Source organism: Oncorhynchus mykiss, chromosome 13 (assembly GCF_013265735.2).
Source record: "Oncorhynchus mykiss isolate Arlee chromosome 13, USDA_OmykA_1.1, whole genome shotgun sequence".
In the NCBI taxonomy this organism is placed as follows: Eukaryota; Metazoa; Chordata; class Actinopteri; order Salmoniformes; family Salmonidae; genus Oncorhynchus; species Oncorhynchus mykiss.
The window spans coordinates 52,244,967-52,258,824 of NC_048577.1; the positions used below are offsets into that span (position 1 = coordinate 52,244,967).

The 13,858-nt window shown below is 46.7% G+C and overlaps 1 protein-coding gene across 1 annotated transcript in view; it reads right to left on the reverse strand.

The window, feature by feature from the left end:
* Positions 1-13,858, reverse strand: part of LOC110485216 (calcium channel, voltage-dependent, P/Q type, alpha 1A subunit, a) — a 175,937-nt gene that overhangs the window by 89,327 nt on the left and 72,752 nt on the right. The window contains exons 19-27 of the mRNA XM_036939765.1: positions 11,260-11,310; positions 9,897-10,032; positions 7,869-8,351; positions 7,681-7,826; positions 7,137-7,498; positions 6,777-6,912; positions 6,384-6,513; positions 5,950-6,009; positions 5,664-5,770 (exon numbers count right to left, since the gene is read on the reverse strand). Of these exons, the coding sequence (XP_036795660.1) occupies positions 5,664-5,770; positions 5,950-6,009; positions 6,384-6,513; positions 6,777-6,912; positions 7,137-7,498; positions 7,681-7,826; positions 7,869-8,351; positions 9,897-10,032; positions 11,260-11,310 (1,611 nt within the window). The remainder of the gene's footprint in view (positions 1-5,663; positions 5,771-5,949; positions 6,010-6,383; positions 6,514-6,776; positions 6,913-7,136; positions 7,499-7,680; positions 7,827-7,868; positions 8,352-9,896; positions 10,033-11,259; positions 11,311-13,858) is intronic.

Genomic DNA, 13,858 nt, shown 5'->3' on the forward strand with positions numbered 1-13,858 from the left:
CTATCAGAATCTCTGTCTATCTGACTAATCTATCAGAGTCTCTGTCTATCTGACTAATCTATCAGTCTCTGTCTATCTGACTAATCTATCAGTCTCTGACTATCTGACTAATCTATCAGAGTCTCTGTCTATCTGACTCTATCTGACTAAGCTATCAGTCTCTGTCTATCTGACTAATCTATCAGAGTCTCTGACTATTTTACTAATCTATCAGTCTCTGACTATCTGACTAATCTATCAGAGTCTCTGACTATCTGACTAATCTATCAGAGTCTCTGACTATCTGACTAATCTATCAGTCTCTGTCTCTCTGACTAATCTATCAGAGTATCTGTCTCTCTGACTAATCTATCAGAGTCTCTGTCTCTCTGACTAATCTATCAGAGTCTCTGACTATCTGACTAATGTATCAGTCTCTGTCTATCTGACTAATCTATCAGAGTCTCTGTCTCTCTGACTAATCTATCAGAGTATCTGTCTTTCTGACTAATCTATCAGAGTCTCTGTCTCTCTGACTAATGTATCAGTCTCTGTCTATTTTACTAATCTATCAGAGTCTCTGTCTATCTGACTAATCTATCAGAGTCTCTGTCTATCTGACTAATCTATCAGAGTCTCTGTCTATCTGACTAATCTATCAGAGTCTCTGTCTATCTGACTAATGTATCAGTCTCTGTCTATTTTACTAATCTATCAGAGTATCTGTCTTTCTGACTAATCTATCAGAGTCTCTGTCTATCTGACTAATGTATCAGTCTCTGTCTATTTTACTAATCTATCAGAGTCTCTGTCTATCTGACTAATCTATCAGAGTCTCTGTCTATCTGACTAATCTATCAGTCTCTGTCTATCTGACTCTATCTGACTAAGCTATCAGTCTCTGTCTATCTGACTAATCTATCAGAGTCTCTGTCTCTCTGACTAATCTATCAGAGTCTCTGTCTCTCTGACTAATCTATCAGAGTCTCTGACTATCTGACTAATGTATCAATCTCTGTCAATCTGACTAATCTATCAGAGTCTCTGACTATCTGACTAATGTATCAGTCTCTGTCTATCTGACTAATCTATCAGAGTCTCTGTCTCTCTGACTAATCTATCAGAGTATCTGTCTTTCTGACTAATCTATCAGAGTCTCTGACTATCTGACTAATCTATCAGAGTCTCTGTCTCACTGACTAATCTATCAGAGTATCTGTCTCTCTGACTAATCTATCAGAGTCTCTGTCTCTCTGACTAATGTATCAGTCTCTGTCTATCTGACTCATGTATCAGTCTCTGTCTATCTGACTAATCTATCAGAGTCTCTGTCTATCTGACTAATCTATCAGAGTCTCTGTCTATCTGACTAATCTATCAGTCTCTGTCTATCTGACTCTATCTGACTAAGCTATCAGTCTCTGTCTATCTGACTAATCTATCAGAGTCTCTGACTCTCTGACTAATCTATCAGAATCTCTGTCTATCTGACTAATCTATCAGAGTCTCTGACTATCTGACTGATCTATCAGTCTCTGTCACTGACTAATCTATCAGAGTCTCTGACTATCTGACTAATCTATCAGAGTCTCTGTCACTGACTAATCTATCAGAGTCTCTGACTATCTGACTAATCTATCAGAGTCTCGGTCTATCTGCCTAATCTATCAGAGTCTCTGTCTCTCTGACTAATCTATCAGTCTCTGTCTCTCAGACTAATCTATCAGAGTCTCTGTCTATCTGACTAATCTATCAGAGTCTCTGACTATCTGACTAATCTATCAGAGTCTCTGTCTCTCTGACTAATCTATCAGAGTCTCTGTCTCTCTGACAAATCTATCAGAGTCTCTGTCTCTCTGACTAATCTATCAGTCTCTTTCTCTCAGACTAATCTATCAGAGTCTCTGACTATCTGACTAATCTTTCAGAATCTGATCTGTCTGTCTGTCTGTCTGTCTGTCTGTCTGTCTGTCTGGACCTTTGTCAAACATTCCATTATACCTTAAGACTAAAAACGCAGGCCTAACACAGCAAGTGAAACACATGAACATACATATACACTCAGATAGACACACATATATACAGTATGCAACACATACATGCAGAAAGATACACATCTCTACAGTATATACATGAAATACTCCAACATACACACACACACACACACACACACACACACACACACACACACACACACACACACACACACACACACACACACACACACACACACACACACACACACACACACACACACACACACACACACACACACACACTTGACAGTGGCACACACATACACACATAACATAATATGGCAGGATCAGGGGGTCAGTCCCACAGACAGGGGGTGCCACTGCCACCCTGGAGCACCGGCCACTCAGAGGAAGATAATGAAGTTGTCCCTAGATACTGATCTAGGATCAAATTCGTTTTTACCAGCCTAACGGGCAAGGTTAGGATTTGTGGGAGGACAATCTCGTCTTAGATCTGTGGTTTGATGCAAATTCTACCTTGAGTGTCCAAATATTCCTACAAATCATATTTTCCTTCATCTCCTTCACATGACTGCAGATGTGAAATGATTGGATAGGCAATTGTAATGATTCTAATGCTAGCTGGGCAATGCTAACATTCTGTGAACCTATCCAGTTGGAGATCAGGAAAACGGAGTGAGGAGGAGAAGGAGGAATGTAAAAGGGATTGGTGAACAGTTTGTTTCTCTCACAGGAGCAGAGTAAAGGAGTGAGGGATGGAGTGAGGGATGGAGTGAGGGATGGAGGGAGGGAGGGAGGGGGGAAGGAAGGAGGGTATTCTGCAGGCACATCCAGGTGTCTTTTTCTATCTTTCTCCCTTTAAGGAGAAGAAAACTTGCATGCCCACTGTAACGGTAATCTGTAACCCCTCTCTTTGGAGGGGAAGCAAAGGGTTAAGCAATGGGAGCTAGTGTTAGGGCCTAGGGAGTAAGGGTGGAAGAAGGGACCTTCCCTGAGGAGGTATTAGACATGCTTGGGAAGATACAAAGCGGAGTGATTTCTGTTTGCGAAACACACAACACCCCTATCAGCTAATGAATGATCATATACTCTGAGCTATGATAGGTTCTTCATATGCATTACAGAAATGACTGTTAGTTATAGCCATTCCCATTCTTAGATGCATGTATATGGACCTCAAGTATGTATGCATGCCTATGTGCACATCATCCTCATACCCGTGCTTTCCTTTAGGGTTGGGCTTTCGATTCCATTTTGATTCAGTCAATTCAGATGATCCGTTGAAATGGAATGAATGGTTTTGAAAATATCCCAGTATTTTCTTTGAAGGGGTTCAACATTTCAAATTCAATTCCTGAATTGAGTGAATCAAAATGCCCTGGTCACCATGTTTTTCCATTGTTCAATGATCCACCTGTATAAGGGGACTGGGTTAGGGTGGAAAAACTCACATCAATACTGTCAGAATAACTCATGCACTATGTGTTCAGGTAGCATGTACAATAATCAACTCACAAGCCTTAACCAATGACTTTATATCATGCAACTATGTATAAATTCATTGTAAAATCATATCCTAGGTCTAAATCAACCAGCCTAGAGAAATCTTGGACACCATTTCAGGCGCCACGGTATACGATAAGAGGTCTGGATCATGAAAAAGCTCAAAATTCTAGCACAGTCCTAAAACAACAATTTTAAGCCTACCCAAATTGTAGCATCACACCCAACCCGACCCATTCCCTTTAGTTTGTTGATCTATCCTGTGTCGGTCCAGGTAGTCACATTAAGACTCAGCATCTCTTTTCAAGAGGGTCAATGTATCAATGTACTATTCCAAGAACTACACCTCTCTTCACTCAACCCCACCTGCCCCCACCCCCACTCCAGCCCTAACACCCTTGTCTCCACCTTAACCCTGTTCTTTTTTACCCCATCCTGATCCCGGCTACAACCCCAGCCCTTCTCTTTCCCCAGACCCCCAGCTCCCGTTCCATTTAGTCTTAGACCCAACACTTCTCTTTCCCCAGACCCCCAGCTCCCGTTCCATTTAGCCTTAGACCCAGAACTTCTCTTTCCCCAGACCCCCAGCTCCCGTTCCATTTAGCCTTAGACCCAACACTTCTCTTTCCCCCAGACCCCAAGCTCCCGTTCCATTTAGTCTTAGACCCAACACTTCTCTTTCCCCACACCCCCAGCTCCCGTTCCATTTAGCCTTAGACCCAGAACTTCTCTTTCCCCAGACCCCCAGCTCCCGTTCCATTTAGCCTTAGACTTAGAACTTCTCTTTCCCCACACCCCCAGCTCCCGTTCCATTTAGCCTTAGACCCAGAACTTCTCTTTCCCCAGACCCCCAGCTCCCGTTTCATTTAGCCTTAGACCCAGAACTTCTCTTTCCCCAGACCCACAGCTCCCGTTTCATTTAGCCTTAGACCCAGAACTTCTCTTTCCCCAGACCCAAAGCTCCCGTTCCATTTAGCCTTAGACCCAGAACTTCTCTTTCCCCAGACCCACAGCTCCCGTTCCATTTAGCCTTAGACCCAGAACTTCTCTTTCCCCAGACCCCCAGCTCCCGTTCCATTTAGCCTTAGACCCGGAACTTCTCTTTCCCCAGACCCCCAGCTCCCGTTCCATTTAGCCTTAGACCCAGAACTTCTCTTTCCCCACACCCCCAACTCCCGTTCCATTTAGCCTTAGACCCAGAACTTCTCTTTCCCCAGACCCCCAACTCCCGTTCCATTTAGCCTTAGACCCAGAACTTCCCCCATCCTAAACCTTTATTTCATTAAAGCACCCTTCTTCAGCCCACACCGAGCTCCAGCCCCAGCGATAGTACCAGCTTCATCACCAGCCATAGCACCTGTCCCACTCCCAGCCCAAGCTCAGGCAGTGGCGTGCAGAAGAAGGAAGCTGAAATACCTGCTCCGTAGGAGGGGTGGAGGAGGGGTGCGGCTCAGGCCCCTCAGCTCCAGAACCGCCCGGGACACTAAAGGGTTACAGGTGCCTGGGGTGGTCCTCACACCCACGGGAGATAAGGGGGAGGAGAGGAGCGAGAGAGGGGGGCATAGTGGACGTTGGGAGAGAAAGGGTGGAGGGGGATAGTGTTGGACCGCAGGGGGGAGAAGTAGAAACGAGGAGCGAGGGAGGCAGGTGAGATGGGGAGCGGGATAAAGGACAGGAGGAGAGGAAAGGGGTTGACTCTGGCGAACGCTGATTGAAAGGGGCATTGGGGAAATGGTAGTGCCAGTAGCCTGGGGAGTTGGATGCTATGGGAAGGTTGTGGGAAGGTTGTTGATCGAGTGAGACAGAGCAAGACAGAGGAGCTAAGACTGAGACAGAGTGAGACAGGAGAGAGAGAGCGTGGGAGTGTGAACATGAGACAGAACAAGAACATGGGATATAAAGAGACGAGATAGTGACAGAAGAGAGAGTGACAGAAGAGAGAGCAACAGAAGAGAGAGCGATAGAGGAGAGAGAGAGAGAGTGGGGCTTTGCTCCAGGGCGCCTGTGAGGCTGTCTGCGCAGTGATGTTGTGACCCCTTGCCAGGACAGCAGAGAGAGGGGCAGAGAGGAGAGGAGAGAGAGGGGGAGATGGGGGAGAGGAGGAGATGGGGCAGCAGGCAGGACAAGAGAGAGAGAAAGAGAGAGTTGGGGGAGAGGAGATGACGGGGCAGGAGGGTAACTTACGTGAAGGCGAAGGCCACCAGAGCACCACTAACCACTATAAAGTCCAGGATGTTCCACAGGTCACGGAAATAGGAGCCCTGGTGCAACACCAGGCCCAGATCCACCATCTGAGAGAGAGGTGTGGGGGGATGGAGAGAGAGAGGAGGAAGAGGGGGAGAGAGAGAGAAAGTGAGAGAGAGTGAGGGGTTAGAGTGAGGGCGACAGAGAGAGTGGATATGTTTTGTTATTGATTTTCTCACGTCAAAAAATTACAAGTATAGCTAGAGGGAAATAGATTCAGAATTACCTTAATCAACATCTCAAAGGTGAACACTCCCGTAAACACATAGTCAAAGTAGCGCAGAACCTGCATAAAGGTAGAGAGAGGACACAGAGTTAGCAGACGTAAAGTAGAAGCTCGCTAATAGTTCAGTTAGAATGGAGGGTAAAGTAGAAGTTAGCTATAATAGCTAAGTTAGCATTGAGAGTAAAGTAGAAGTTAGCTATAATAGCTAAGTTGGCATGGAGGGTAAATTAGAAGTTAGCTATAATAGCTACGTTAGCGTTGAAGGTAAAGTAGAAGTTAGCTATATAGCTAAGTTAGCATGGAGGGTAAAGTAGAAGCTAGCTAAACTAGCTAGGTTAGCCCAGAGGGTAAAGTAAAAGTTAGCTAATAGCTAGGTTACCATGGAGAGTAAATATAAGCTAATACGGACACGGAGCTAGCATTGAGTGTCTCACATTGTTGCGAGGTGATTCTGGCCAGACGGGGTCTTCTGCTGCCAAGGCGATACTGCTCATAGCGATGGTAGACAGGATTCCAAACTCAAAGAATTTCAGAGTCACAATGTAGTGGCATAGTCTCCGGAACCTGATCACACACACAGACACACACAAGCATGCACGTACACACACACACACACACACACACACACACACACACACACACACACACACACACACACACACACACACACACACACACACACACACACACACACACACACACACACACACACAAGCACACACACACAGACACACACACATTGCAACAAACACAAAAAAAAGCATCATTAATATAATTAATAATGAATATACGTGTGTGTGTGTGTGTGCATGCATGTGCCCACATACGGATTGGTGGTAGAGAGGATGAACATGGAGCTATAGGGAGGCATTGGTTTGGGTCCATCTTCATCACCCTTCTCATCATCATCATCCTCCTTATCCTCCTTCTTAGGCAGAGGCTCCGTGTTAGCATTCTTATTGACTGGAGGGATGCAAGAAAGAGAGGGAGGAGAGAGAGAGACAGAGGGGGAGGGAGGGGGTGGATAGGAGAGGAAAGGACAGGGAAGAATGAAGGGAAGAAATAGAAATAGCATGGCATGTGTGGCTGTTTCTCAAGGTTTTGACTGAAGATGTGACCTGATAAACCTTGGTCATACACAGTCTCCCTCCATCCCCCTCCCCTCCTCTTTCTTCCCTCTCTCTCACCCTGCAATATGGCGTTGTGGGAAGGAAACATGGGTGGTATGTCTACTGCCGTGTGGTCCGGTATTCGGGTGCTACTTCCGTATGCAGGAACCAGGCTTCCAGCTAGGCCAAGGTGGGAGCTGCTGTTGGTCAGGTGAGTGTTGAGGCCTGCAAGGCCGAAGCCTGGGCCTGGAGTATTGTGGTTGGCTGGGCTGGGGAGACCCGAGGCTGGGCAGGGCTGCTGGGTGGAGCCTGGGGGTAGCTGGGGCTGGCTGGTGGCCAATTTACTGTTCATGACATTGTCCATGTCCTCGCTGTACTGGCTGTCCTGTCTACAGAGGCTCTTCTGGATGGGCCGTGTGGTGGACAGGTTGGGACCATCCCTATAGAGGGAAAGAGATGGAAAGAAAGGAAGAGAGGGAGAAATTAGAGAGATTGATGGAAGAGAAGGAGTAGGGAAATGTCAGAAAGGTTCTGAGAACTACTGTATAAGGACACTGGTTGACAGAGGAAAGTGTGAGTGCGTATACATGCGTGTGTCTGTGTGTGTCAGGGTCTCCCTCACTTCCTGCGGTGTTGCCGCGTCCTCTTCCCCTCACCATCACACCCTGACTGAGTGCCATGGCGATGCCGTCTCTGCCTCCTCTCACCTCCATCACCCCCTTCTTGATCCCCCTCGCCTTCTCCTTCTGTCCCCCTGCTCTTGTGTCGCCTTTCCCCTCCTCCTCCTCCTCCTCCTCCTCCTCCTCCTCCTCCACCACCTCCACCTCCCCCCTCTTCGTCCTCTGGGGGCATGCGGTGCTGGCGGGGTTTCCTGTGCTCCGATGAGCCCACCTGGCCCCGTGGGTGGTGGTGCCTTCTCTGGGGCCTCTCCTCTCCACTCTGTCCCAGCATCGTTGCATCTAGGCGGGTATGGGAGGAGTGGTGGTGTTGGAGCTCCTGGTGCTCCTTGCTCTCCTTACGGCTCCTGCGGCTCTCCGTAGAGTCTGCCCGCTCGTAATGCCTTCCAGGGCCTGAACCAGACCCTGAGCCCCCACCTCCTCCTCCCCCACCTCCTCTCTCGTGGACGTGTGTCTGCTTGCGGACCAGCTCGTCGGCATGCTGCTGGCTGAGGCGGGGGTCAGGCTCTTTGGTGGTCTTGTTGGTGTTGTTGTTGCGGTTCTCCTGGGGGTCCACCACTAGAGGGCGGTCTGTGTGGGTCTTCATGTCAGGACGGATGTGGCGGGAGTAGTTCACCTGGAAGAAAGGGGAGGGGGGAGGGAGGGAAAGGTTGGGTTGGGAGAGTTGTAAGCAGGGGACGGACGAAGAAGGCCAGGCGGAATCAAGGAGAGGCATAATATCGTTAGCATCCCAGAGGTCATATAACCACCTATAAAGCTCAAAAACTTGATTAAATTATTGGTATGTATGTATGTTACATTTGGCACCCAGTAATTACCAGGTAGTTGTTCATTATGATGAACTATATGAGGTAAGTACCCGAAAGTATCAAGCAGCTTAACCCAGACCAATAAAAAGTGTTACCAACTTTCGTAATTTCTCCCCTTTCTGTGTTCCATCGCTCTCTCCACCCTTCTCCATTTGGTTTGTTGTCTCTTACTGTCTCCCTTCCTCCTTACCCACCTCCCTCCTTTACCCCCCTCTCTGGGGTGGCAGGTAGCCTAGAAGTTAGAGCTCGGGACAGTAACCGAAAGGTTGCTTGTTTGAATCCCTGAGCCGGCAAGGTGGAAACATCTGTTGTTCTGCCCTTGAGCAAGGCAGTTAACCCCCACAACAACTGCTCCCCTGGCACCAATGATGTGGATGACGATTAAGGCAGCCCCCTCACCTCTCTGATTCAGCTTAAATGCGGTAGACATATTTTGATTGAATGCATTCAATTGTGCAACTGACTAGGTATCCCCTTTCCATCCCTCCACTCTCCTTCCCTTCCTTCCAGCCTTCCCCCCTTCCTCCCTCCACTCTCCTTCCCTTCCTTCCAGCCTTCCCTGCTCCCTCCCTCCACTCTCCTTCCCTTCCTTCCAGCCTTCCCCACTCCCTCCTCTCTCCTTCCCTTCTTCCAGCCTTCCCCCCTCCCTCCTCTCTCCTTCCCTTCCTTCCAGCCTTCCCCCCTCCCTCCCTCTCTCCTTCCCTTCCTTCCAGCCTCCCTCTCCCTCCTCTCTCCTTGCTTTCCTTCCAGCCTTCCCCCCTCCCACCCTCTCTCCTTCCCTTCCTTCCAGCCTCCAACTCCCTCCCTCTCTCCTTCCCTTCCTTCCAGCCTCCCCCTCCCTCCTCTCTCCTTGCCTTCCTTCCAGCCTTCCCCCCTCCCTCCCTCCCACTCTCCTTCCCTTCCTTCCAGCCTTCCCCCTCCCTCCCTCCCTCCCTCTCTCCTTCCCTTCCTTCCAGCCTTCCCCCCTCCCTCCCTCTCTCCTTCCCTTCCTTCCAGCCTCCCCCTCCCTCCTCTCTCCTTGCCTCCCTTCCAGCCTTCCCCCCTCCCTCCCTCTCTCCTTCCCTTCCTTCTAGCCTCCCCCCTCCCTCTCTCTCTCCTTCCCTTCCTTCCAGCCTTCCCCCCTCCCTCCCTCTCTCCTTCCCTTCCTTCTAGCCTCCCCCGCCCTCCTCTCTCCTTGCCTTCCTTCCAGCCTTCCCCCCTCCCTCCCTCCCTCTCTCCTTCCCTTCCTTCCAGCCTTCCCCCCTCCCTCCCTCCCTCCCTCTCTCCTTCCCTTCCTTCCAGCCTTCCCCCTCCCTCCCTCCCTCTCTCCTTCCCTTCCTTCCAGCCTTCCCCCTCCCTCCCTCTCTCCTTGCCTTCCAGCGGTCGTCTGGGTCCAGTTCGTTGTAGAGGGCCTCTCTGCTGGTCATTAGAGTCTGTTTCCTCAGCTCCTTGGTTCTCTGTTCCCACACGGACTTATTACCACCCTTATTGTTCTTCTGCTGCTCCTTACTACAGGGACGGAGAGAGGGGAAAGGATGAGAGGAGGGACAGAGAGAGGGGGACCGAGAGAGGAGGGACAGAGAGAGGGGAAAGGATGGAGGAGGGACAGAGAGAGGGGGACCGAGAGAGGGGGACCGAGAGAGGAGGGACAGAGAGAGGGGGACCGAGAGAGGGGGACCGAGAGAGGAGGGACAGAGAGAGGGGGACCGAGAGAGAGGTAGAGGATAGAATAGATGAGAGATGAGAGAAGAGAGCAGGCGAGAGAAAGAAGAGGGAGGCGAGATGGAGGAAAGGTGAGACAGATGGACAGAGAGTTGGATGAAAGGGGAGAAGAGCGAGGAGAAAAGAGAGGTTAAGAAATAGAGACAGAAAGCATAATGGAGAGCAGAGGAGAAGGAGGGGAGGCATAGAGGGAGAGAAAAGAGAGGATGGATGGGGAGGTTAAGAGAGTGTCAAATATCAGGTTAAGGAGTGGTATCTGAGTCAATTTACAAATATACCAACACACAGACATACAGAAACCTACATACACAGGTATACAGAAATATAAACACAAGCAAATACACAAACACACACTATAGAGCTCACACACACACATGTAAAGGGTCACCTTGCTGGACCTACAGGGCAGAAACACAGAGCTACTGAAGGAGTATGGTCGACCACAGTTTCCCAAAGCAGTGGGCAGACCAGCCCCACTTTGGGAAACCACACAGAGAGAGGCACAAGATGGAGAATGATATTGAGGCAAGGTTAGAATATTACACAGTCGACCAGGAAACCCAACCCAAAAGGACCCAACGAAGGAACCAAAATGGAATCATCAACAAAAAGACTGAAAATGGAAGTTCTGAGAAAAAAGGGCAAACCTCAGATAACACTCTATTCTCCATATTTTGCACTACTCTTATGAAAGGCTCAGGTCAACAGTAGTGCACTATATGGGGAATAGGGTGCCATTTGAGATGTTGCCAACGAAAGAACCAAAATGGCGCCCCGGCCCCACTAACTCCCTTTCCCAGGGACCACAGTCAACCACAGTAAAGCCACAGCCATACTGCGGGGAGCAGCCAACAGAAAATATACTCAGAATAAGCCAACTCAAAAACCAACAAAAAAGCAACAGAGTAAAAAAATCAGAATTAGGGGGAGATAATTAAAACAGGATGGTCTAAAGGAGGAGAGGAAAGGAAAAGCGGGCGAAAAGAAACAGAAGGAGTATAAATGAGTAAATACCAGTCCAGAAAGGGGTCGGAAGCGTTGTGACCTGTGCTGTTTACTTTTTCGCTGAGGAGGGAAACAGTCGGTGAGTGACATGACACAGAGAACACACGCCTGCCCAATTCACACTATATGAGCAACCAGAACCTAGCCAAGCAGAGCTGTACTGGGCTGACCTGGCTACGCATCCACCAGAGTGGCTGGAACCATGCTGGAAAGAACCATGTGAAAAAAAGATATATGAGCCAGTACAGTGCATTTAGGGTCGGCCCTATAGTGTGAATGAGGCAACACACTCCTCAAACCTCACCAACACACACACACACACACACACGCATGCACGCATGCACGCACACACGCACGCACGCACACACACACACGCACACGCACACACACACACACAACTTTACACTAACACCTACACACATCATTTCAACTCACACTGCTCAGACAACCATCTTGCAATGTCTGTATTCATCTATCTCTCCATTTCTATTCTGTTCTCCTTTTCTTTCTCTTTTGATCTTCCTCTCCTTTCTCTCCCCATTTTTCACCTTTCTTTCTCTTGCACAAACTTTATTTATCCCTCTAGACTTTTCTCATACTATTTCTCTATCTCAGGATCCACATCTCTCTTCCACTACACAGATGTCCATATCTCTCTAGCTCACATTTAGTCTCTGTTGCACAAATTCTATTGCACTGTCTTCAGGGTATCTACACATCTCTCCATTCATTCTACCAAACACAGACTGCCCTTCAAACGAAGGCAGTTTCTATCTACAACTAGGCAGAGAGACAATCATAGCCAGTTCTCTTACAGCGGATATCTCAAGTCACAAACCGTTACCCAGGTCTTCTTGTTGTCATGACATGTTTACAACATGTGTTATGTCATCATTATAATAGTGTTATGTCATCATTATAATAGTGTTAAGTCATCACTATAATAGTGTTATGTCATCACTATAATAGTGTTATGTCATCATTATAATAGTGTTATGTCTTCATTATAATAGTGTTATGTCTTTAGTATAATAGTGTTATGTCATCATTATAATAGTGTTATGTCATCATTATAATAGTGTTATGTCATCATTATAATAGTGTTGTCAACATTATAATAGTGTTAAGTCATCACTATAATAGTGTTATGTCATCATTATAATATTGTTATGTCTTCATTATAATAGTGTTATGTCTTCAGTATAATAGTGTTATGTCATCATTATAATAGTGTTATGTCATCATTATAATAGTGTTATGTCATCATTATAATAGTGTTATGTCTTCATTATAATAGTGTTATGTCATCATTATAATAGTGTTATGTCTTCATTATAATAGTGTTATGTCTTCATTATAATAGTGTTATGTCATCATTATAATAGTGTTATGTCATCATTATAATAAATCAAAATCAAATCAAATGTATTTATATAGCCCTTCGTACATCAGCTGATATCTCAAAGTGCTGTACAGAAACCCAGCCTAAAACCGCAAACAGCAAGCAATGCAGGTGTAGAAGCATAATAGTGTTATGTCATCATTATAATAGTGTTATGTCATCATTATAATAGTGTTATGTCATCATTATAATAGTGTTATGTCATCATTATAATAGTGTTATGTCTTCATTATAATAGTGTTATGTCATCATTATAATGGTGTTATGTCATCATTATAATAGTGTTAAGTCATCACTATAATAGTGTTATGTCATCATTATAATAGTGTTATGTCATCATTATAATAGTGTTATGTCTTCATTATAATAGTGTTATGTCATCATTATAATAGTGTTATGTCATCATTATAATAGTGTTATGTCATCATTATAATGGTGTTATGTCATCATTATAATAGTGTTATGTCATCATTATAATGGTGTTATCATTATAATAGTGTTATGTCATCATTATAATAGTGTTATTTCGGCCTTGTGAAGGAGGATTCAGGTAAAGTGTAACCCATTTAGATTCAGAGAGAAATCTTCTTCCCAGAGTCCCAGACAGGGACTCAGAGTATCTCCTAACCTGCTTTAGCAAGTGTGGAGATTCCAGCTTGGAAAATCCCTGCTTGCAAAGCTATTATATCATCCACATATGCGGATGAATGATTTGGATTTATACTGGCATGGTGGGGCAGTGCTAGGAATGACATCACAGTCACCTCATTAGTGGAAACCATTCCTAGTATTGCCCTATCAGTGCATCTTAAGCTGTCTTGCAGACTAGGAAACATGTCCAAGACACAACACACAACAACAGTCAACACACCACACAAAAGTACACATCAAAAGTGGGCTACATCAGAGATTGACTGAGTGTGTGTGTGTGTGTGTGCAAGTGTGCATGTGTGCGTGTGTGTGTGTGTGTGTGTGTGTGTGTGTATGTGTGTGTGTGCATGTGTGTGTGTGCATGTGTGTGTGCATGTGTGTGTGTGTGTGTGTGTGTGTGTGTGTGTGTGTGTGTGTGTGTGTGTGTGTGTGTGTGTGTGTGTGTGCATGTGTGTGCGTGTGTGCGTGTGTGTGTGTGTGTGTGTGTGTGTGTGTGTGTGTGTGTGTGTGTGTGTGTGTGTGTGTGCGTGTGTGTGTATGTAAGTATGTAAGTAT